General features: G+C 37.4%; 3 protein-coding genes across 4 annotated transcripts; 1 reads left to right on the top strand and 2 right to left on the bottom strand.

Moving 5' to 3' along the window:
• Positions 1–2265: 2265 nt before the first annotated feature.
• Positions 2266–3766, top strand: LOC135607508 (uncharacterized). The gene is made up of 5 exons (XM_065099425.1): positions 2266–2780; positions 2857–2936; positions 3021–3139; positions 3309–3385; positions 3493–3766. Exons 1-5 carry the CDS (start codon positions 2546–2548, stop codon positions 3516–3518), a joined length of 537 nt encoding a protein of 178 aa, XP_064955497.1. The 5' UTR covers positions 2266–2545; the 3' UTR covers positions 3519–3766.
• A 57-nt stretch (positions 3767–3823) lies between these two features.
• LOC135607507 (pentatricopeptide repeat-containing protein At1g05670, mitochondrial-like) lies at positions 3824–19688 on the bottom strand. The gene is made up of 2 exons (XM_065099424.1): positions 18585–19688; positions 3824–5071 (listed from the first exon to the last, which is right to left on the bottom strand). Exons 1-2 carry the CDS (start codon positions 19647–19649, stop codon positions 4004–4006), a joined length of 2133 nt encoding a protein of 710 aa, XP_064955496.1. The 5' UTR covers positions 19650–19688; the 3' UTR covers positions 3824–4003.
• Positions 19689–20709: 1021 nt separating this feature from the next.
• Positions 20710–24236, bottom strand: LOC103978291 (transcription factor bHLH110). 2 transcript variants are annotated; one of them, XM_009394031.3, is made up of 7 exons: positions 23532–24236; positions 22574–23138; positions 21830–21958; positions 21650–21715; positions 21317–21382; positions 21073–21132; positions 20710–20939 (listed from the first exon to the last, which is right to left on the bottom strand). In XM_009394031.3, the coding sequence occupies exons 1-7, from the start codon at positions 23654–23656 to the stop codon at positions 20796–20798; spliced, it is 1155 nt and encodes a 384-aa protein (XP_009392306.3). In that variant the 5' UTR covers positions 23657–24236; the 3' UTR covers positions 20710–20795. The 2 variants fall into 2 exon arrangements, with proteins under 2 accessions (XP_009392306.3, XP_018678921.2); XM_018823376.2 differs by having other exon boundaries at positions 20710–20969.
• Between the last annotated feature and the right edge of the window lie 784 nt (positions 24237–25020).

The raw sequence follows: 25020 nt of genomic DNA on the forward strand, positions 1-25020 counted from the left end.
TAGAACGATTGAATTTCACCTAATTCATTCGTGGTTTAAAGGTAGTGATTGGATGAATGTTGTTGTGATTCAGTGTTAGGCAATTACGATTTTGAGGAGTAATAATACGATGGCTATTGTTGGTTTTACAAATGGAGCAAGTCAATTTTATTTTATCATAACCCAATAATTTTTTTTAGCACAACCCTTATGTGATTGGATGTGAGATTCGCAATTTAATTGGATTAAGGTTTAGATCCATATTTGATTCATGAAGCTTGTTATTTACTCAACAAGTCATTTAAATAGTGTTGAGAATCACAAGTTAATTAGATTGAGTTTTATCCACATATAATCGATTATGTTTGAGATTTATTCAACTACTCATTTAGAAAGTGTTATAAATGTGAATACAATACAATTATATTTGACAAGTCGAGTTATCTATCGATTCCAATCGAGGTACTACTATTGAGTCTGATGTGATTCATGGTCTAAATCTTATGAACTCAAATCATATTTATTGGATTATAATTATGGATTCTGATTGAAATTATGGATTCTTATATGTTGTGACCATGATGATGAAGTTAAATACAATACTGATGTTGAGGTTCATTAAAATATTATTTTAATGATGATGATGATCATGATGTATATGTTTGGAATCCTATAAATCATTAAAATTTCATAAGATACTCGATGATGATGGTCTAGTGATTTGAGTAATATTATTGTCATGATGGTGATATAGAGTTACTAACAACGAAATAAAATATTTTTACTTGTCACAAATGATGATGTTATCAAAATTGCTTTAAGTTGTTTACATTATGGATGAAAGCATCAAGTGTTATTAGGATCGTAAATCATTCTTTATTGACTGTGGGTGAACTTTGGGTATATAAGTAGTTTTTGGCATATGAAAGCTTGGTAATTCGGGATCTAATTTAGATTGTTTTGTTGCTCTTAACTTGCTCTAACTATAATTTCTGAGTCTTGACTGCTATAGAATTGATCTCTTTTGTAATATCAAGAAGGCGTATTATTGCATCGCCTTCAAAAGTTTGTTTATTCTGTGGTAGTATTCAAGCAAAAGTTGTCTCACGTCCACTGAAATTACTCGATTGTTTGCATCGACTCACTCAACTACCAAACTGGCCTTTCTTGTCATGCCCTCTCTCCAAAATGATGGGAGTGCAATGCTCAGCTTGAAGGATTCACTTGAATCGCCTATGCAAATTGGTATCAATCAACCAATCGCATGATTTGCTGCTGATGACTTCTTCCGGGTATTGTCTCTGGTGGACTCGAAGACTCGAAAGATAAGGCGACACATGGTGGTAGAGACGACTCACTCGGTCAAGGGGGCGGCGGCTTCCTTATCTGATCTCCGAGAGAATTGGATTCTTTTCTCCCCTCAGATTGCTTGTTTACGGAGGTTTGATTCTTCCAAGACTCGCAGGTGAAATCACATTCAACGCGGATCGGAAGTTTCCCGGAAAATTTCCTTGTAGACAGACTCGGCCAAGTTTGACCTCTCTTGCGTTTATTTTATTCCGATTAAAAAATAATTTATTTTTTATTATTATTTTATATGTTTTTTTCATCTTTCTTTCAATAGAGTATTTTTATTTTTTTAAATATAAGATTATTTTTTATGATCGATTATCGTTATCTTTTTCTTTCGAGTGACTGAGCATCGTCGTTAATCATCACCTTCGTCCCACTATGATATCTTTGTTTATAGACTTTTCGAATAAATGTTAAACATTCAAGACCTAAGAAGATTTTGGATTGCGAGATCCTCAAACTCAGAACCAACAATGTGAAAGAGGAGCGGACATTAGTCCTCTAGCAGAGTATTCCGATCTCGATCTTCTTCCAAAGGATCTACTCATTGTTGTTTTATCGTCACAATCTTTGTTGGCCAGCCAACCGAATAGGGAGGTTGGGTCAAGACGAACATGCCAACAACGTTGTGAGATCAAACGGAGGTCAATGTAAAAATGAAGACAGAGACAAAGATAGAAATAAAACAGGAGAGTGAGGGAGAGGAATAACAAAGATAATTAGAGAGGGAGGTATGATCTCAAAAGTGGCTATGATAAGATCAAACGATTAGGAAGGACCGAAGGACAATGTAAAATGATAAAGATGGTAAAAAAGAATGCTCGGTAAAAATAAAATAAAATAAAAACGATGCTACGAGAAAATAATAAAACTTTTAAGTTTGTTTGAAGAATTTTATCCTAAAAATCAATACTTGTTGGCGTGTTTCGCCTTCTCTTTTCCCATCCACCGTGCAATAATTGCTAGGTTTGACCAGCAGCGCATGCACCACCCTCTTTCATTTGCATCACATGTTCTTCTAATCTTCTTGGCCATCTCTTCCCTCAAATCTTCCTATCTGTTGTGGTGTCATCTTTAAAGTACGGATAAGGATCATCAAGAGAAGGAATCATCCTCGACGACACACATATCAGAGGCAAAGGGACCGGTGGTGGGTGGAGTAATCGAGTGGCGAGAGAAGAGTTGAAACGAGAAGAGGATCGTGGTGGAGTACATGGAGACGGTGCAGGAGGAGGTGGAGTATAGCTGGAGGGAGGTGGTGTTGCCGGCGCTGATTCCGGTGGTGCAGGAGCCGGTGGAGCTGGACCGGGAGACCGGGGAGCGGCGGCGCGGCCGAGACATCGTGGTGGCGGTGGACCACGGCCCCAACAGCCGCCACGCCCTCCACTGGGCCCTCGTCCACCTCTGCCGCCTCGCCGACACCCTCCACTTCGTCCATGCAGTTTCCAGTACTACTCTTTGCCTTCTCTCTTCTCGTCTTTCCTTTTTCTTCTCCTCACCAAAATCTGTGCAAAACGTGGACAGGCGTACAGAATGAGGTGGTGTACGAGGCTAGCCAGCAGCTAATGGAGACGCTCGCCGTCGAGGCCTTCCAGATCGCCATGGTATCACGCTATCATCCTTCGAATAGCCTTAGCAACGGTATCCATCAATCAATCGGTATCACTAATTGGTGTTGGCGATGGCAGGTGAGATCGCAGGCTCGCATCGTGGAAGGTGATGCCGGGATGGTGATATGTCGGGAGGCGGAGAGATTAAAACCGGCGGCCGTCGTCATGGGAACCCGTGGCCGGAATCTTATGCAAAGGTATTCTCTTCGGTTACCTCAATCCAAGCGGTCTGACTTGCCTGAGATCTATAAAAGCCCAAACAGAACTTTAATCCTTATTCACCGAGAAGACCACTGTTCAATTTGTATGAAAGGTCATGCTGGCTAAGGGGAGGTTGTGATGTCTTTTCCTGTCTTCATGTTGCAGTGTACTGCGGGGTAGCGTCGGCGAGTACTGTTTCCACCATTGTAAAGCAGCACCAGTTATCATCGTCCCCGGGAAAGGTTGACTGACAATGTTCTTTAAAGCATTAAGTTTGTTCACGAAAGCAACATTTGATGTTTTGGGGTTTCTCTACGAAGGAACTGATGTTTCTTTTTGGCCTTCGCAGAAGCTGGCGATCGGTCTGTGCTTTGATGAGCGATATATACAGCAAGATTGCAGCGGTTGCAGGGATTTATAGTAGCTACTATTGCTTGTGCTTCTTCCTGTCAATTTTACTGTGTGCAACTAAAATTTGTAGCAGTATTGGTGATGTCTGTGGGATCTCGAGAGTTCATGTTTGGTTGACTGTAATAGCATTGTACCATAAGATTTTACTGTATTTGATCTGATGGGATTTTAATACATAAAAAATACAAGTAACAAGGGATAAATTTTGTCAACCAGCACAACAATTATAGATGATTTCCTGTAACAGTTCATCGAGAGGATTCGGCCAATGAATTAATTATTCATGCATTTTAGGCAAATGTTTACCATCATTAAAACAAATAGCCCTAAGGCTATAAAAAGTTGCTACTTAGAAACATCCAGACATCCATATCGAAGACCTAGAAACCGATGATCCGCATGCAACCACAACTGATACAAATTAACCTCATGTCATGTTAGATTAACCTCTACCGCGACTTGCCACCTCTCCTTGTCGGAGATTTCTGACGACGGATCGATTGAGCTGCCAGGAGTGCAACCCTGATGGGCTCTGATGGAGCCAAGCCCTGCGATTGCATGCAATCATATATCCTCTTTGCATCTTCCAAGAGTCCACCTGCCAGGAGACCGCTTATGATCCTCTCGAGCTGATCAGCACGCAACAATTTGCTCCTGGCCTCCAGAATCTTAAGAGACTTGCGAGCCTTCTCCAGCCGGTGTGCCCTCGAGTACATGTCGCAGAGGCTAACATGAATCTCAAATGGAGCTTCGCCCTTCTCTGCTAGTTTGCTCAACAGCCCTTCTGCCTCATCCACTAGCTGTAACCTGCCCAACCAATCCACCAGAATACTGTATGTTGCTATCCCCGGTTGGAAACCATCCTTCTCAAGAGTTAGCAGCAGGTCCAAGGCCTTGTCCAAGAGGTTCTTCTTCACATAGGCTGCCATCATGCTAGCAGTGCATCGGTCATCTGGCTTATGGCCAGATCTAATCATGTGATCAAAGTGACCCCGAGCCTGGTCAGGATCGCCTGACTGCCCATAGGCCTCCACGAGCAAGGTAAATGACTCCAAGGTTGGCTGGATTCCTGCAAACTGCATGGTGTTCATAATTCTCTGTGCTCCATCAACTTGCCCAAGCTTTGTAAATGCTCTCAGCAGCTCCATGTATATTTCCTTTGTGGGTTTAATATCTCTCGACTCCATTTCCCTCACCAGCATCTCCCCTTGTTTTGGAAGGCCAGCCTTCACATAAGCTGTAATCATTGAATTGTACACCTTCAGGTCCGGTTGGAAACCTTCCTTCCTCAAGCTCTCAAAGGCATCTTTAGCACGATCAAGATCTCCTGCCTTGCTATACATATGAACTAATATAAGAAAAGTTAGAATATCTGGCATGATGCCCCTTCCGGTCATCACCTCAAGAATTCTCTCAGCATCTTCCATGTGATCTGCCTTGGAGTGTGCATCGATTAGCTTTGAGTAGTCACGAATATTTGTCTCGAAAGATTCCTCAGACAAGAGGAGTTCAGCAACCTGCAATGTTAGGTAAATTGCAAGACATACATCAGTAGATTTACATCTAAAACGTGATGTGAAGCATGCAAATGGGGCACTAAACAAGGTTCAGAAACTAAAAACAGAACATACTTAAGGGTCAGATGTTGTTGGTTCTTCCTTTTACATGATAGGAGTAACTTTATTACTTACTGATTAAGCTAGACATCAAGTTGAAATATGCAAACCATGAGATGCCACTGCTCTAACTCATTCATAGCATCTAGATTGTACAGGATGGTCATTTGCAGATATACATATGTAACCAAAGCGTAGAAACTGTCTCCAGATAACCTGAAGATCAACCATATGCAGGGCTGAGGTGATAAAAAAACCAATTCATTGACAAATGAGGAGTTAACCTCGGAGAAGCCGAAAGACTATGTTTTTAAGATTGATTTCTAACATTTTCGGCATTCCTACAAATATCTACCAACACTGACTGTGAAGAAAGAATATCATCATTAATGAAGAATGGTAACTTGATCACTGGTTAACAACAGGGAGAGGGAGGGGAGGTTAAAGCAACAAAATAGTATCAGATTACCTAATAAATTGAATAAAATTAGGCAATGCTGTCATACCGGATCAGCTATGGATATGCTATAGGAAGTTTATGCTGATCCTCATTATCAAGTCTGCAGTTCTAAAAGGCCCGAAAGAACAATTTTAGAACTAATCAGCAAACTGTCAGCTTTGGTTGTATTTGATTTGGTCGGTCAGTTATTGATATTTAAATATCACCCTTCAGACACATAATTATCTGGAAATAATCAATGTTTGAAAGAAAAATGCATTCTTTAAGTATAGATGTGCTAGTTCACCACTGATAGGTCCATCAGGTCTAATAAATAAATAAACCGAAACCTTTGAATATTAAATTCTGTGAAATGCAGCAGGTCATTCCTATAATCTTCCTTTAATCTACCTTTTTTCTTCATTTCTGCATTTAGTTTCCTCTTGACATGTAAGTTTTTTCTCTCTATTTCCCATGCCAGAGACTATATTCTAGAGCAGCAAACCTAATTATGTTTATTGGATCAGTCCACTTCTTGAGTCAAAAACCTCAAACTCAACCTCTGTATTAACAGGTATTCTCAACATGTATTTCCGAATAAATGCTCCATTAAATGTTTTAATTGCACATTGCTGAATAAAATACAGAAATTAAATGAATGCAGGCTATAATGATGCTAAAATCATGCCTCAACTATGAGGATGAACGAAATTATAAAAGAAATGTTGCTGCAACTCTATCGATCACGTAACTTGTCCTACACAAATTCCCAAATGGATATAGCACCCTTAATGAATACATAATGTGAATGCAAAACTCAATCTCAACTTCCATCGACAAAGGGAAGAAAGGAAGATACTTCAATATCATTCTTTATGAAATTTTTAACTAAATCAGCCTACAAACAACTGAAACATAGTAGTAAAATAATATTCTCTTGATTGAGCTAATCCTCCAACAAGTGTACTATGTTGAATCTCGGATTTTAATGATGAAATCAATTGATGAATTTACGATCTAATCCATGTTTTGAGAAAAGTAATGCAGGACTAACTTCGATTATGAAAAGACAAAACAATTAAAGCAAAAGAATCATAAGTTGGGCCGGAGTTAGAGATCGGGCATCGGGCCAAAAGAATCGGACATTACGGGAGTCAACATGCCGATAGATTAGGCGATACGCCAAAGGTTCGGGCAAAGCGTCGAAAGTTCAATGGAAGTTCGCCGGGAGCTTGGATGAACAAATGACAAGCTGGACAACTTAGATTTACTGTTTTGTAATTGTTTAAGTTAGATCTTAATTTGAGTTAGGTCTGGGTATAACCCTACTAACTCAATTAGGGGCCAACTAGGCCCAAATTAGGGCTGAATTAGGCCTGCTATTTAACCTATTCAGTGACCCAGAGCCACGTCAGGCGGTGGCACCGCCAGCCCTAGCAGTGCCACTGCTTGAGGCTCGGCCTCCCAGGTATTGTCTGGGCGATGGTACCGCCAACAGTTAGTGCTGTCAAGCGATGGTACCGCCAGAGCTCAATCTCCGAGGCTCTCTCAGGCGATCGTACCGCTTAGACCGGCAGTAGTACCACCAGTTGTCAGAGCAGCAGGCGGTGGTACCATCAATACCTCGAAAACCCGAGATGAGGCACTTTTTGGCTCCATTTTTTAAGTCATTTAGGAGCTATAAATACCCCAATCTTTCCTGCTTGCAAATGCACGAAATTGAGAACAAAAGTCTTAAGATTCTAAGTTGTAAAAGTCTTGAAAAAGTGCTATGTGTCCTCTTCCTTAAGATTTGTGATCATTCTAAGAGATGTGTGAGAGGTTGTTTCCTAAACCTGTGAAAAGGAGAAAATGTTGTAAGAGGGTAGTTGATCTTCGCCCGTTGAAAGAAGATCGATAATAGAAGCCGGTGGTCTCGACGGAGGAGGAATCGGGAGTGGACGTAAGTCACGACGACCGAACCACTATAAATCCAGTATGCTCTTTTCTTTTGTTGTTTACCTTCATTGCCTTCTTATTTAATTGTCTACTACTTTTTCATGCACTCTTACGAACGTTTTTAAGTTTAAATGCATTTTCGTTACGAGCCTTATTGAACGTAATTTCTCAAAATAGCCGAAAGTTTGCGATAGCAATAATTCACCCCCTCTCTTACTGTCATTCACGATCCTAGCAGTTGGTATCAGATCTACGTTTCTCTCCATTTGGTTTAACACCCAAGGGAGGTGGTTTTTGCTAATAATCTAGAGGGTCACTCTATCACTCTTCCTCCTATGTTCAATGGGACAGACTACACATATTGAAAAACTCGCATAAGGATTTTTCTTATTTCTATGGATTTTGAGCTATGGAATATCATTGAAAATAGTTTTCAAGTAAAGTTAAAGAGTCAAAAATTAATCTCTTGATACATAGTTATGAGTTGTTTCGAATAAAATCAAGTGAGACCATTGGAGACATGTACACCCATTTTACGAATGTCGTCAATGATTTAAAAGCACTTGATAAAAAATTTTCTAACTTTGAACTTGTAAATAAAATACTAAGATCCCTTCCAAAAAGTTGAGATCCAAAAATAACGACAATACAAGAAGCAAAGGACTTACATAATTTTCCGCTTGAAGAACTTATCGGGTTTTTAATGGCCTATGAAATAACATGTATGGCACATGATGAACATGAGAACAACCTTCCAAAGAACAGGAAGAATATGGTACTTAGAACTAAAGAAGACAACTTGGAAGAAAACTCAAGTGATGATGATGATGATGATGATCATGATGATGATGATGATGATGACTTGGCACTTTTTACAAGAAAATGTAAAAAATTCTTTAAAAGGAACAAAACAAAACTAGACACTAAGAACAAAAATGAACTCAAAAATGACACAATAATATGCTATGAATGCAAGAAGCCGAGGTTCTTCAAAAATGAATGTCCCTAAATGAAGAAGAAGCTACCAAAGAAGAAGAAAGCACTCAAAGCGACTTGGGACAATTCGAGTGCATCCGAAGACGAGGAGCTAACAAATAAAGATGAAGGTGCAAATTACGCTCTAATGGCGCTCAATGACGAGGTAAGTGACTCAATCAAATCTCATTTAGCTTATGATGATTTACTTCGTAGCTTATGATGATTTACTAAATGCTTTTAATTATTTATATGATGAATGTAAACTAGTTAATAAAAAATATAAGTTGTTAAAAAATGATCATGCTTCTCTCTCTAGTAAATTTAAAAAATTAAAAAATGAGCATGATTATAGTATGTTAACTCCTTGCATTAAGTGTAAAAAGTTAGATTTACTTAAGAAAGCAAATGTAGTATTTCAACAAACTTTAGAAAAATTTAAGATTGATAACAAATCATTAAACATGATCCTTGCCAATAAGTGTCATATTCGTAGAAATGAAGGAATTGACTTTATGAGTAACACTCAACAAAAGCCAACTACTTTCGTTAAAGGATCCACATTACATGTTTCCCCTGAAAATAAATGTAATTTCTATGGTACATGTCGACATTTTACTTATAAATGTTTATTTAAAAAATATAGCTCACACAAATTAGTTTGGGTTCCTAAAGGAACCATAAATAATTCAATGTCATTAGTCAAAATAGGTAGATCATTTCATAAGGTACCCAAAGCTAAATATGTACCTAAAGTGAACCCTCCTCCTTTCTTGTAGATATGTCTACAATCAAAAGCTAATAGCAAGAGATGGTACCTTGATAGTGGATGCTCAAGGCATATAACCGGAGATCCAACACAAAGGATTTGTGTTGGATTTGTCACCTTCGGAGACAACAACAAAAGAAAAATTACTGGCAAAGAAAATATCGGTAACAAATCAAACCTTTTGATTTAAAAGGTTTTATTAGTGGATGGTTTAAAACATAACTTGGTATGCATTAGCCAATTGTGTGATAAGGGTTATAACATAAAATTGAATTTAATGCTTGCATTATAAAAATACCACACAAAAATAGATCATTGATTGCCTTAAGGACTAATTATGTGTATACCATTTACCATGATGAGTTTTATGATGAAACTTGCTTTTCGGTTTTAAACGATGACGCATGGTTGTGACATAGGAGACTAGGTCATGCTAGTATGAAACTAATCTCACAAATTACAACCGAAGAACTCGTGAGAGGAATGCCTAACATTAAATTTGTCAAAGATAAAGTTTGTGATGCATGTCAACTAGGTAAACAAATAAAGAGTAGCTTTAAATCTAAAAATTAAATAAGCATCTCTAGACTATTACAATTAGTTCATATAAAATTATTTGAACCAATTGATACAACAAGTCTAGGCGTAACATCCATCATTTTCGAAAATTTTATAAGGGCTTAATTGTAATGTAGGGACCTAAATGTAAATTTTAGCAATTAGATATGATTTGTGAAAGATTCATATTAAATTTAAAAAAACAAAATGGAGGACATGTGTCACTAGCTAACCTAAGGATGGTGTCACCTATGTTTGTCTATGGATGACACATAAGCTTCTTTCATGCGAATAAGAAACTTTGCTTTGGCTTGAGGTTGTGCATCAACTCCCCACATTTGGGAATCATATTTTTCTAAGGCAAGTGTTCTAACCCTTTCCTATAATAATCTTGATCTCTGATTTCATCTTAATTCTGAAAATTTTGAAAGATTTTGGCTTCGTACATAATATTTATGTCGTTTGAGAATAAAACTGTGAATCTGGAATTTTTCGAGATTTGACATTTCTACATTGTTCTAACCATAACTTTCTGCACCGATTTTTGATTTAAGAAAAATCAAATTCATCCGAAAATAGACTCACAGCTCTTTCTTTTGATACTAAGATTGATAAATTTGAAGTTCAATTACCTTCCCAAATTGTTATTTCAACTTACTCTATGAAATTTGTAAAACAGAGACTGTCGGTTCTAACCTTTTAGTACTCTCTTGCTTATAACTCTCTGTTATAAACTCTTATTTATGCAAAACATGATTTATTAGAAACTAGACTCATAAATCTTTCTAAGCATAGCTGATTTAAAATATTTGGAGCATAAATGCCTATCGAAGCATATGTTCTAATCAACTCTATGAATTCTGCAAAACAGAGATAATGTTCTCTGGCCTTTGGTTACTAAATTGTTTATAACTCCTTGTTCGAAACTTCAATTCATACAAAACTTAATTTATCTAAAACTAGATTGATACATCTTTCGAATGACACCTAAATTGTGCAAATTGGAGCATACTTGGTCATCCAAATAATTCATGCAATGTGCCTCTCAAAATCTGTCAGAATCGAGCTTTGGTCGATTTCACCTATTCTTGTTTCATCTCTTTCGAAATTGATTTATGCTAAAATCCTTACTTCAGTTGTGCTTTACATTATTGCTTTGAAATCCTGTATACTCTTGTCCTTACAAGTATTTGCATACCTGAATCTATTATGTTAAAGTTTGTGTTTGTATCGCATTTCGTATAAGCACATGCATTTCATTTGTTTCGCATGTGCTTCCGATATGTGCCAATTTTATTGTTCACAATGTCCTTTTGTACTCTGGTGTTTGTGGGATAATGTGAACCTTACCAGAAATGATAAAGAGAGTTATGTTTAGAGCCCACGATGCTCTGCCGACCCCCTATGACTTCACTCAGACGTGGTGGATGGAGCTCCCAAACGTGGGAGACTTATGTTTGGTGGTCATTCAAAAATGGACGGACTATATTATGTTATGATCCCACTTCACCTTCTATGTGTTTGATATAATATCCAGAGCTTTAATTATATACTTCTATGTATGCTTTGGATAAGAATAAAATGAATGCAACGTCAAATACGACGTTTGAGCTTCTGTTTCGTATTTATTCTTTGATATGTTCCGAAATGCTTCTTATGCCTCCGAAATGTTTATACGCCATCAATACGCTTTGAAATATTCTATATGTCATTGATATGCTCCAAAACATTTCATACGTAATTGATATACTCCAAAATATTTCATTTGTTATTAATATGCTCCAAAACATTTTATGTGCCATTGATATGCTCCACAATGTTTCATATGTCATTGATATGTTCCGAATCATTTCATACGCCATTTATATACTCCAAAATATTTTATATGCCATTGATATATTCCGAAACATTTCATACACCATTGATATGCTCTGAAATGTTTCATATGCTATTGATATGCTTTGAAACATTTTCCTTTCGCCCTTGATATGCTCCGAAATGCTTTATATGCTATTGATATGCTCTATAACATATCATACGCCATTGATATTCCCATAAATGTTCCTTACGTCATTGATATGCTCCAATTTGTATTTGCTCCCTTGTTATGAACAAAACATGCTTCGAATGAAATGACATTGTAATTCTACATTCATTGAGTGGCTATCTATGAACTCTTGTATCCCTACCTTGTATTTAATACCTTATTTGTTTCAAACTATCCTCTTTCGCCATGGATATGTTAACCGCTTACTGAGCTTTATATGCTCACTTTGTTGCTATATAAATTTTTCAAGATAGCTTGTCGCTCGCTAAAATGTTTAAATTATGCCGAGGCAATAAAAAGCTAGAAGATTTTGGGGCAAACCATAAGTGGATGATATGTTTTTGTTGTATAAGTACACTTGGTGTCTAATGAAATGTTGATGGTAAATCTGAACTTATGAGTTTTATAGAAGTTTAAAGGACCTCTCATGTTTAGGATTTTGAAGTGTTAAGTTTAATTTGTGTAATGATATGAACATGTGGTAAATATTGGTTTTTGTGATTGTATAGAATGCCACACTTGTGGATTTATAAGGTGGTTATTGTCTTAGTGAGTTTGGCTTCAGATTTTATGATTCATCGAGTGATGTGGTATATGATTTTAAACTGCACAAGCTTTATGAATTATGGAATTATAGATGTGAATAAATTAAATGTTTTCTCAGTGTTCTCAAATGTGTTTGGATCGTGGATTATGATTAAAATCTTAATATTATCGATTTAAGACAAGTTCACGCTTTCTGAATGAGAAATAAATTTAGGGGGCACGACACTATGAGATAGTAAATACGCTTTCGTTATAATTGATTATTATAGTAGATATACTTGGACATACTTCTTGACACATAAAAGTGATTGCTTTAAATGTTTTTCAAAATTTTGTAAACTAGTTCAAAGTGAAAAGGATTTTATAATTTCCTTTATTCGAAGTGATCATGGTGGTGAATTTCAAAACCATGATATTTAAATTTTTTATGATTTAAATGGTTATAACCATAACTTCTCTACTCCAAGAAACCCACAACAAAATAGAGTTGTTGAGAGAAAAAATAAGAGTTTACAAGAGATGACAAAAACCATGTTAAACGAACATAACCTACCTAAATATATTTGGGCCAAAACCGTTAACACGACATGATATGTCATGAGCAGGGTTCTTGTAAGACATCTCCTATCTAAAACTCCCTATGAATTATGGAACAATAAAAGACTCAATAATTCTTATTTTAAAGTTTTTAGTTACAAATATTTTATTTTAAATGAAAATGATACCTTAAGAAAATTTGATGCAAAATTCGATGAAGATATCTTTCTTGGATATTCCTTTATTTCTAAAGCTTATCGTATCTTTAATAAAAGAACTTTAGTCATTAAGGAATCCATTCATGTTGTTTTTAATGAACTTCCCGAATTTAAGAAAAATAATTTTGATAATGATTTTGATGTTTTTAATTTGAATGAAAACTCTCCTCCTCCAAACAACTTGAATGCATCTTCTTCCAAGAATCCTTACCCAAGGAATGGAACTATGTAGATGCTCATCCTGAGGAGCTAATCATTTGAGATACATGAAAAGGTGTTCAAACTCGTTCTTCTTTTAAAAATTTTTGTGCAAATGTTACCTTTTTGCCTCAAATTGAACCGAAATGCATTGACGAGGCTCTAAAAGATGAATCATGAGTTTTTGCAATGTATGAGAAGTTAAATCAATCTGAGAGAAATAAGGTGTGGAAGCTTGTTCCTAAACCTAGTGACAATCTTGTAAATGGACTAAATGGGTCTTTAAAAACAAGCAAGATGAACTTGGCATCGTAGTTCGAAACAAGGTTAGATTACTGGCCAAAGGTTTCAACCAAGAAGAATGTATCGATTATGAAGAAACCTTCGCTCCTGTGGCAAGATTAGAAGTCATAAGGATACTCCTTGCCTATGTCAATTGTAATAATTTTAAGTTATTTCAAATGGATGTTAAAAGTGTTTTTCTTAATAGCTTTATTTTCGAAGAAGTTTATGTTGAACAACCATTCGGATTTAAAAATGCTCTTTTTCCAAATCATGTTTATAAGTTATCTAAGGCTCTCTATAATTTGAAACAAACCCCAAGGGTTTAGTATGAGATACTTAGTTATTTTTTAATTAAGAATGATTTATTGAAAGGCAAAGTCGATACCACATTGTTTATTAAACATTATGAAAATAATTTTCTTATTGTTCAAATTTACATTGACGATATTATTTTTGGTTCTACAAATGAATCCTTGTGTAAATCTTTTGCCAAGAATATGAGTCAAAAGTTTAAAATGAGTTTAATGGATGAATTAATATTTTTCTTAGGATTATAAATTAAGCAACTAAATGATGAAACTTTTGTTAGTCAAACTAAATATGCTTTAGATCTATTAAAACGATTTAATATGGATAGTGTTAAGGCTATTAATATACCAATGAGCATTTCTACAAAATTAGATATGGAAATTGATAGAGAATGTTTTGGTCAAAAAACTTACAAGGGTATGATAGATAGTTTACTATACCTCACAGTAACTAGACCTGATATTATGTTTAGTGCTGAATTATGTGTCAGATTTCAATCTAATCCCAAGCAATCTCACCTAAAAGCTGTTAAGAGGATTTTCATATACCTAAAAGGAACTCCTAATCTAGAATTATGGTATCCAAAAACCAAAAATTTTGAATTAATTGTTTATACCGATGCCGACTTTGGTGGATGTAGAATAGATAGAAAAACTACATCTGGAATATGTCAATTCTTAGATCATTCACTTGTTTCTTGGTCTTCCAAAAAACAAAATTTGGTTACATTATCTACCGTAGAGGCTGAATATGTAGCAGCAAGTGCATGTTATGCATAAGTTATTTAGATAAAAAACACTTTAGAAGATTATAGAATTTATTTGAAAAATATCCCTATAAAATATTATAATACTAGTGCTATTTATTTAACAAAAATTCTCATTTAACACTCGAGAACTAAACATATTGATATTATACATCATTTTATTAGAGATCATATTAATAACCATGATATATCTCTAGAATTTATTGATACAAAACATCAATTAACTGATATTTTAATAAAACCATTGAATGAGGAGTAATTTGATTTTATCAAAAGAGAATTAGGCATGTTAAATCTTCCTAATGCATGAATTCCTCTTATACATTTTTTTTATTTCTCAATTTTTCGTAACTTGAGTTTTCCTTTTAAATCGAGATCGTCCTTCCTCTTTCAATTTACAAAAATAGAGCTTTGATTCATGGACTTTCGGATTCATGACTTAATCTCTCTTTCGTTAATGTGATGATTGAAATATTTGCACCATTGAATGTTTGCACCATGTGATGATTGTTATCTTGTTCATCTCAAAGAAATGCAAGAGTACTCGCTTGCTAGCATCTCAAAAGAGAAGCAAAAAATGCTAGAAAAAGAGAAAGTCTAGCTTGCACATCTCAAGAAAACCAGGAGTGCTAACTTGCACAATTCATAAAGAAAAATTTACTGGCTTGAATGTTAAATGTAGGACAAAGTAAATGTTTAATGATTGATGCAAACAGTGCATGTTGCAGTGCACCAACGATGACACTACTAGACTGGCGATAGCACCACTTATCTTTTGGGACATCATATATCTATTATGGATAGCACAATTTACAATCTTATAAGAATTCCTAAAAAAAAATGTTATTTTAGAGGACAATGGGACACTGAATCGGTTAGGGTTACATATTCTAAGGCGTTATTTACTATCTTTGAAAATCCTAATCTGTCTATTGTTCCTAAAAGTTGTGAGCATATGCTATCATTCAACACAAAAGTACATCATAGCATAATTAGTATTCTACTTCCAAACAATATCATCATGATGAAGTTAGTCAAATGGAAATAAGTACAATATATTGGATTATAAAAGGACGTGATAACTACTTTGCATATTTGATACGTCAAAACATGATTGGGTTACCAATGAAAGACGTGATGCTTCCATATGGTGGCTTAATTACTAGACTGATACATGCACACGACATAATCCTTCCCCCAAATGAAGAAACTATGAAACTAGACAAATTCAACATTATCAATAGAAACTTATTAAGAAGATTAAGATACATAGTAATAAATCATGTTTGGACTAGATTACCTAGGAGAACTGATCCTCCCCCCACCTGAGCTAGAACCAGAAACACCTAAACATAGGGGAAGTCAATCTCATCCTACCAGTCCCTTTGAGGCAGCACCTCCGACAGATCCAACACCCTCCTCATCTGCTGATTCTATAGCAACTAGACTGGATCGAATTGAACTTCGTCAGGATCAAATTTTAACTGAGATATAGCACATTCATGCTCAGTTTGATACTCCATTTAGGCAATTTGGATTACCACCACCTGAGTAGCTTGTATATTCCTCCTTTTTGTTGATAACAAAGGGGGAGAAGTCGATGGTTTCTTAATGTGTACCTTGTCTGAGCATGAATGTGTTGCACTCATCCTACCAGTCCCTTTGAGGCAGCACCTCTGACAGATCCAACACCCTCCTCATCTGCTGATTCTATAGCAACTAGACTGGATCGAATTGAACTTTGTCAGGATCAAATTTTAACTGAGATATAGCACATTCATGCTCAGTTTGATACTCCATTTAGGCAATTTGGATTACCACCACCTGAGTAGCTTGTATATTCCTCTTTTTGTTGATAACAAAGGGGGAGAAGTCGATGGTTTCTTAATGTGTACCTTGTCTTGTACTCCTTGGTGTTGCACTCTTTGATGTTATAATGTACATTTTAATGTCTTGCACAATGTACTTTTTAATGTTTTGCACTCTTTGATATTATGATGCACTTCTTGATGATATTATGATGATATGCATATAATACTTTTGATATTATGTTGATGCAATGCATATGAAGTATGAAATGATGAATTTTGCAAAGAAAATGATTAAAATTATTTCGACTTGAATTCTAAAGTTATCATTTTTTGAATTCAAGTTTACCTTATCTCGATATGGCATATAGATAGGGAGAGTTAAGATTAACTTCATCATCAATTGGTTGACATCATCAAAACAAAGAGAGATTGTTGAATCTCGAATTTTGATAATGAAATCAATTGATGAATTTACGATCTAATTTATGTTTTGAGAAAAGTAATGCAGGACTAATTATGATTATGAAAAGGCAAAACAATTAAAGCAAAAGAATCAGAAGTTGGGCCGGAGTCGGAGATCGGGCATAGGGCCGGAAAAATCAGACGTTGCACCAAGATCGAACGTTGCGGGAGTCAACATGCTGATGGATTAGGCGATATGCCAAAGATTCGGGCGATGCGCCGAAAGTTCGCCGAAAGTTCGCCGGGAGCTTGGATAAACAAATGATAAGCCGGCCAACTTAGATTTACTGTTTATAATTGTTTAAGTCTTAATCATCGTAGTTAGGTCTAAATTTGAGTTAGGCTTGGGTGTAACCTTACTAACTCAATTAGGGGCCAATTGAGCCCAAATTAGGGTTGAATTGGGCTTGTTGTTTGGCCCATTCAGTGACCCGGAGCCACGTCAGGTGGTGGCACCGCCAGGGCTAGCGGTGGAACCGCCTAAGGCTCGACCTCCCAGGAATTGCACCGCCCAAACTGGGCGATGGTACCACCGACAGTTAATACTGTTAGGTGATGGTACCGCCCTGTCAGGTAGTGGTACCGCCAAAGCTCAATCTTCGAGGCTCTGTCAGGCGATCGTACCACCAGTTGTCAAGGGAGTAGGTGGTGGTACCGCCCAGTACTAGCAGTAATACCGCCAGTACCCCGAAATCCCGGAATGAGACACCTTTTGGTTTCATTTTTTAAGTCATTTGGGGCCTATAAATACCCTAATCTTTCCGCTTGCAAATGCACGAAATTGAAAACAAAGGTCTTGAGATTCTAAGTGGTAAAAGTCTTAAAAAAGTGCTAAGTGTCCTCCTCTTCCTTAAGATTTGTTATCATTCTAAGAGGTGTGAGACTTGTAAAGGTTATCTCTTAAACCTGTGAAAAGGAAAAATAGTTGTAAGAGGATAGTTGATCTTCGCCCGTTGAAAGAAGATCGATAGTAGAACCCGATGGCCTTGACGAAGGAGGAATTGGGAGTGGACGTAAGTCACGACGACCGAACCACTATAAATTCGACGTGCTTTTTTCTTCTGTTGTTTACCTTCATTGTCTTCTTATTTAACTGTCTACTACTTTTGCATGCACTCTTACGAACGTTTTTAAGTTTAAACATATTTTTATTACGGGCTTTATTGAACGTAATTTCTCAAAATCGTCGAAAGTTTACGATAGCACTAATTCACTCCCCCTCTTAGTGTCATTCATGATCCTAACATACTGAATATATTCTGAATAATAATAGAAACAATGAAATTTTAAGTTCTTTATTTTGTTTCCACCAATTTGTAGCATGTTTCTGCAAACTCTAGAACCTATTATCTTGGGCTCTAAACACTATAAACATAAGGTTTTGGTTAACCAAGGCTCCACACTATGCAAATAGAAGCATGCCAATTTAGATTTAAATAATTATTTAAAGAAATATCCTAACAACAGTTAACGCAGATAAAGTTCCATTAACGCAAACAAGGTTTCTGTACCAGAGAGGATATGCATCCAAGAATATGAAAATGGAAAGAACTGACCTTTAAGTACAAATCCACATTTCTCTGCTTGATTCTGTCAAGCAATGCAAGCCAATCAATCCTCTTTGGCTGGAGGAGCTCCTTCCATTCTGCCAGCAATGGTGCTGGGTCATCCCTTTTAGCCTTCAAAGAAAGGATCCTCTCATCAACCTTCTTACACTTCCCCTCAACAGGCTGCAGCTCCTCAGGCACAAAATGCTTCTCAGCCTCCTCCACCTTCTCTGCCACCTCCGCCCATTTGGGATCCGACAAATCCAGCCCATAGATCTTGTATTTGATCTTCCCCTTCCTCTGTGGCAAAGCTGCCACCTTTGACCCCCCAACTTTCTCCTCCGCCAAAGACACACTCCCTGCATCAGTCCCAGAGCTCAAAGACAATACTTTTTGTCGCTCTTGGTTCTGGGCCTGCTCCCGCATCCGATCCAGTTTCCGGTAAAACTCGACGTCCTCCAACTTTTCTCTCGCCCATTTGAACCGAAGCTCCCGAAGCATCGGTCCCTGGATGCCGATGTCCCCTGCGAATCGGCACATCTCCTTGACCTCATCCCAGTGGAGGTACTTCTTGAGCTCCTCCCTCATCCGGTCCCTCCGCATCGCCTCGTACACCGAGTTGCTCACCTCGACGACCGTCTTCCATAAGTCCTCGCTGAGATCCACGGGAGGATCGTCGACGCTAGCGCCGGGCTCCATCAAGGCGACGACTTTCTGGCAGACGACGAGAAGCATGGCCTCGAGGGTGTCTTTTGGGAGGGCCGGGTAGGCGTCGGCAAGCTTGGGGCGGATGATCCAAACGAAACGGGAGAGGAACTCGTTCATGGGGCCGTCCTCGTCGTCGCAGCCGTCGGTGTGGGTTTCCTCCGGAGAGAATAATTGGACGACGCGCGAGGAGCTTGGTTGGGCAGGAATGACGCTTTGGGGGTTCGGAGGGAGACCATGGAGGGTTCGAATTAATGGCGAAGATAGAGGAGGGGGAGGAGAAGGGGATTGAGGAGTCGAGATGGAGGCTATCGGAGAGAGAAAGAAGCGAGGGTTTCGTCGGAGGCGGGAGAGTAGGAAGGATCGCATGGTCGAAGAGGAGATACCCTAGAAAATGAAATCGCTTCGTTTGCTTAATCCCTAATATTACGAGGGAGAAGGCGACGCCAACGTGCAAAAGTAAAAAATATTTTTTTAAAAAAAATCATATATATATATATATATATATATATATATACATAATAATGTATCCTTTCGAAAAAAGGACACATTTAAGCTTTTTTCCTTCTCTCTTTTCAAAATTTATCAATGGACACCCTTAAGATAGTCCTTACATGTTCTATAAGAAGAATTAAAGGAAAATTATATGGTTTACAGGTTCTTGCTCAATCTTGTATCATATTTGTCTATTATGGGAACATCGAGATAATTTGGATAAATTTTATGGTGGTACACTCATGAATAAATTATTTTATACTTGATGATAAAATCAATTTTTAAAACATAATAAATTTGACTTAAAATATCTAAAATTACTTTAAATAGTAAACTAATGGAATATATATATATATAATATACACACACACACTATTTAAGTTTGACAAATTGTTACACTCGTTTATAGAATCAAGATAAAAAATTATACTTATATAAATAGAATGCAACACAGAGTTCCTTTATGAGTGTAACACAATATTTACTGTATATTTTAAACATCAAAGGCAAACATAATGTAAATTTATTTTATTATTTTAAGTATTTAAAAAAAAATTGTAATCTAATTCACACATCTTCATCTTGATTTTGCAATCAAGTGCAGCTTCAAAATTATATATTGGATTACAAAGTCTTTGAAGATCATCCTCGATAGAGAAAAAGTCTTTAAGGTCAAAATGTCCATGAAAAGAAGTCAAAGGGCCTATTAGAGAGTAAGAATTTGCGCGTAAATGTCAACTCAAAGGTAGCTTGTTTTTAGGGGGGAATTCTTTCACCTTTGTGGGGATCGTCGTGTTTCCTCCCCTTATAATTATCGTGATTGCAGCTACATAAATCTTCGCCGTCATATCAGCTGATGATTCTATCAAATATACGGCATTTGCTTCAAAGCTGCATTTACTCACACAAGAAGTGGAGACGACAAAAGAGAAAAGATCAAACATGAAACATTCCTAATTCCATTCATCAAAGCTGGGATTAGTAAAGCTCAAAACCTTATACTAAATTACACTACATAGTTCAACCACTTCCAGTACAGGAGGATGGAACTGGCGACCAGACTCCTTGCTCGGTTGTCACGTATGATGTGCATGACAATGGTACCAGACAAAGCCCTCTACTCCTCAGATCTCGCCTTGGCTCGTCACTCTCCCCATTCGATGCCTTGGAAGAAGAAACAACGCTGTGTAAGTTCTGTGAGGACGGAGTGGAAGCGTTCTTACGTCCGTAAACCTCCGACTACTTAATTCATCCAACATTTCTTGATATATATATTTTATGAGATGCTGCTACGTACCTCTTCCATTGTCCTTGATCTTTTACTGCCACATGACCTCATGTATGGTACACTTAATTTCTGTACGATATTCATGGAAAACAACTATTAATTATTTGCACAATTGTCGCAAGTGTTTCTCAGATATTGCTGCATTTAACTGTCTAATGTGGAAAAATAAATAAATTAACTGTATAATGTGCAAACGAAGAATAAGTTTGAGCTTGTCTTAAGTGTTTATTATATATATACTGATGGTGATTACCTCAACCTGGTCCAGCAGAAATTTGATGTATCCAATGGCCTCCATTAGCACTGAAGCTGTGTCAGTCTGCACATCAAGCGATGAAGCTTTTACTGTATGTGTTGTATCCGTAGATAAACATGTTATGAGCTCATAAATTGGCAGCAACAGGATAGGCTAACCGGCATACTTTTTTCTTTTTTTTCCTTTTCTTTCTTGTATTAAAGAAAAAATGGGGTTTATATATATATATATATATATATATATATATATATATATTAGCTCGCCATGTGTTCGTCGCCAATTACGCTCAAGAAGCAGTAACAATTGTGACAGAGAGATGGGAGGAGTAACCTTGCCAAATGGTGCCACCAGCTGCTGTAGTGCTGCAATCCTATCGCCCAGCTTCTCCTTCCTCACCTTTGAATAAACCAAGGAAAACACAAAGGAAATAACCTCGACTTTATTCACTGCTACAATTACTTCCTACTCTTGAAGAACTCAAAAGCATGCTCTCAAGCAGATGCAACATACCTTGAAAGGAGAGAAGGACGAGCGCTGCTGCTCAAACCGAGGCTTTCCTGGTGGTGTTTGAGATGATTTGTCTTCCCAAGTGCTGTTGCATCTTCGTGCTTCTGCTACTCCACTGGCCAAAGATGGCATCTGAGCGATAGTTGAAGAAAACCTCGAGGGTTAGCCTGATTGGTGTATGTAAAACCCTAAAGAAACACACTTCTGCAATCTTTCTTTAGAAAAGAAGATTCATGTCACTCGGTAAAGCTGAAAAGTGCTTTGTACTCTATGGCATCAGTGTAGGACTTCTGAAATGATGAACACGAGAACAGTGATCTCTGGTGCAACGAAAAAACAGTTAAATCTCGAAATCTCTTGCAAACATCAGAAGAATCCAAGGAAGTACTGATCTTCTCCGATAGGAAAAAAACAAGAAAGTTCCAACGAGCATTTTGACTCAGACAGTCAATTGACATTTCATGATCGGACCTTCCAAAAGTTCTACTTGGAGGTCAACAACTTCACAAGTATGTTGCCAAAGACAGCAGAGATGATCATGAAGTGTTTTATGTGAGGAAAACCCATACATTATGACACAAGTGTGTGATGGATAGGAGTGCATCATCTTGCTTTGTGCTTTTTCCTTGATCTTTTAAAGGAAGGCTTCCGTGCTGTTTACTCTACTATCACTGTTCTTCTAAAGGTTATACGTACTATCAGGTTCATCACATCAGATGTTTAGATTGGAAATGCTAGTATACCCACCTTAAGGTGGTGGTGGTGAAATGGCTCTGGAAGTACTGATTCTTGAAGATGGTCTAACGCGGAAGTTGCATCCTCTCCAAACAAGGCCATTCCAGTGAGCGAAGTCTGGCAGAAGCTCCTTCCTAATCTAGCTGAAGCCAGCAGATCCAACTCATGTAGATCCATGTCTAATGAGCCTGCGACCAACGGCGGATGCGGACTCGAGCGTGAGAAATTAGCTGTCGGAGGAGCAAAGCTCGAGCTTTCAGACAAGTGTCCCAGGAGAGGCTGAAGGCCATCAATCTGGCGATCTGAGGCCAATGCTCTTACCAAGAGCTTCTGGTGTAATTGGTGGTCTAGATTAAGCGTGGGAAAAGAGTTCTCTGACAACTCTTTGACCTTCGCTGCGTTGAGCTGATGGGCAGGCAGCTGGTTCATGAAGCCTTCTTCGGTGTTGCTAGCCCAGTGATGAACCCCTAGGTCATGAACCATTAGTGAGCTAGCAGGTGAGATTTCATGGCTTGAACTGAAATCTCTGTGGCCAGATAGAACTCCATTGGCATTCGACACGAAGTCGCCGCAGTTCCTGCATAAAGTCGGTCTCCATATGATTCAAAGCCAAGCTAGGGAAGTAGTTCTAAACGTGCATATAGAGAGAGCATCATCATGCATAGATTTCAAATCCCTAGGATCTCCGAAAGAAGAAAAGGCAGCAGCAAACTAACCAAGCAAGAAAATTCCAAACCCTAGGAATTAGATAAAAGTTTCTGACTCAATTAAAGTTTCCAACACATAGAAGCGTCGATGAACTGTATATATATATATATATACATATATATATATATATATATGTATATGTATATATATAAATATATATACATATACATATATATATATATACATATATATATATATATGAAGGAAGAAAAATTCGGCGGAGCTAAATGTGGAAGAACTTGTTGAGTACGAATTAACTTACAAGAGCTGGTTTTGGTTCCACTCGCGGTTGCTAGCAAGATCATAGAAAGCTGGAACTGTCGCTAAAGAGGAGAAACCGTGAAGCTCTTCTTGGTGGTAGTGATCCAGATATGAAGACCCCATCATGGTGCTTCAAAAGCTTGATAGTCCCAAGAAGAGAAAAAGAGAGGAACTTACTGGAGATCTGAAATCTACTACTCCTCCACCCAAAGAAACGTTTGAACAGCCGATGCATATAAATCTACTTGACTTTATCCAACTTTTTCACTGACTTTCCTCTTTGCTTTTTCAAACCCATGTCTATATATGTATACATAAGCCTCAAAGCTGATCGAATTGTAGTGAAAGAGAGGATGGAGCGAAGTAGTCGATGGTGTGTCCTCTTTCTAAGCCATCTCTGTGCGTGCCTCTGGCGCGTCTCTTATAGCTTTTCTTTTCAGAGGAACTTTCTGCAGCTCTAAAATTAAAGATAGGCGATCATCTTTTTACCCCAAAGAAGAAGATGAGAGATGCTCTCTCTATCTCCTGGCCCTTTCCTTCTCTCTCCTCCTCTCTCGCTTCTATCTTTTGGGCTTATATGATGGTGTTGTTGCAGGCAATTACAGGGGGATGATTGCACTTCATATGTCATTATAACTCTGCCTTCCATCCCAAGGCTTTTTCCAACAAGGTCTCCAGGAGATGGTAATAATTGCACCCATGCTCTCTCTCTCTCTCTCTCTATCTCTCACACACACACACACACACACACGACAATTGAGAACATGGCAGATCTTCTTATCACATGGAATCTTAAGCATGTCGACTATAGTACTGTATTATATCTGGTTGCGTAACACATGTTTGAGGCAGCTTTATACCATGTTTTTTTATGGTGGAATGCAACGTACAAACATAATACCAAAAAGTAGACAACCATACGACGCTCGGGTTCACGTCTCTTCTATTTTCTTTTTTATAATATTTAAAATTAATGAGGATATATTTTTCTTATTTATTTTCTTTTAAAGATAAATCACCATCGACACATTTTTACCCTTTCAGAATGAGCTCAAAAAACACTTGTAAGGATAAAAAGGTGATGCAGATTTTAATCCTCCTACTTTTCAATCAATATGTATGGGACTAAGTGTGCTTATCAATTAGTATAGATTATGTGGTACACATAAACAAAAAATTTAAACAGGATGTGGCCTTAACGTTGATGGTAGAAACAAAGCGGTGGAAATTTGATTTACAGAAATGTGGCACAACTTCTATGAAGATTCTAATTGTCTGTCACGATCTCCTGTGGAAAGCGAAAGAAAGCAAGTTAGTGTTGTTGCAATCAAGATGCATAGTAAATGCCTTGCATAACTTGAGAATTAATTCCAAAGGAATCAAACACAACTCTATTTATTCATTAAAAAGATAACTGATCTTGGGCGCCAACTTTGACCAAAGGGTCTCTAATTATTTGATGGTGAACAGATATCAGTGTTGATGCCTGC

This window comes from Musa acuminata, chromosome BXJ2-3 (genome assembly GCF_036884655.1).
Source record: "Musa acuminata AAA Group cultivar baxijiao chromosome BXJ2-3, Cavendish_Baxijiao_AAA, whole genome shotgun sequence".
NCBI lineage: Eukaryota > Viridiplantae > Streptophyta > Magnoliopsida > Zingiberales > Musaceae > Musa > Musa acuminata.

Bases quoted from the DNA above. Each gene is read 5' to 3' on its own strand.
- LOC135607508 (XM_065099425.1), top strand. From the start codon at position 2,546: ATGGAGACGGTGCAGGAGGAGGTGGAGTATAGCTGGAGGGAGGTGGTG. The intron at 2,781-2,856 runs GTACTACTCTTT...AAACGTGGACAG, and splicing joins CTTCGTCCATGCAGTTTCCA to GCGTACAGAATGAGGTGGTG. The intron at 3,386-3,492 runs GTTGACTGACAA...TGGCCTTCGCAG, and splicing joins TATCATCGTCCCCGGGAAAG to AAGCTGGCGATCGGTCTGTG.
- LOC135607507 (XM_065099424.1), bottom strand. From the start codon at position 19,649: ATGCGATCCTTCCTACTCTCCCGCCTCCGACGAAACCCTCGCTTCTTT. The intron at 5,072-18,584 runs GTCAGTTCTTTC...CTAACATTGCAG, and splicing joins ATGTGGATTTGTACTTAAAG to GTTGCTGAACTCCTCTTGTC.
- LOC103978291 (XM_018823376.2), bottom strand. From the start codon at position 23,656: ATGATGGGGTCTTCATATCTGGATCACTACCACCAAGAAGAGCTTCAC. The intron at 21,716-21,829 runs GTATGTTGCATC...GTTTATTCAAAG, and splicing joins CGTCCTTCTCTCCTTTCAAG to GTGAGGAAGGAGAAGCTGGG. The intron at 21,383-21,649 runs GTTACTCCTCCC...CTTGATGTGCAG, and splicing joins TGGTGGCACCATTTGGCAAG to ACTGACACAGCTTCAGTGCT.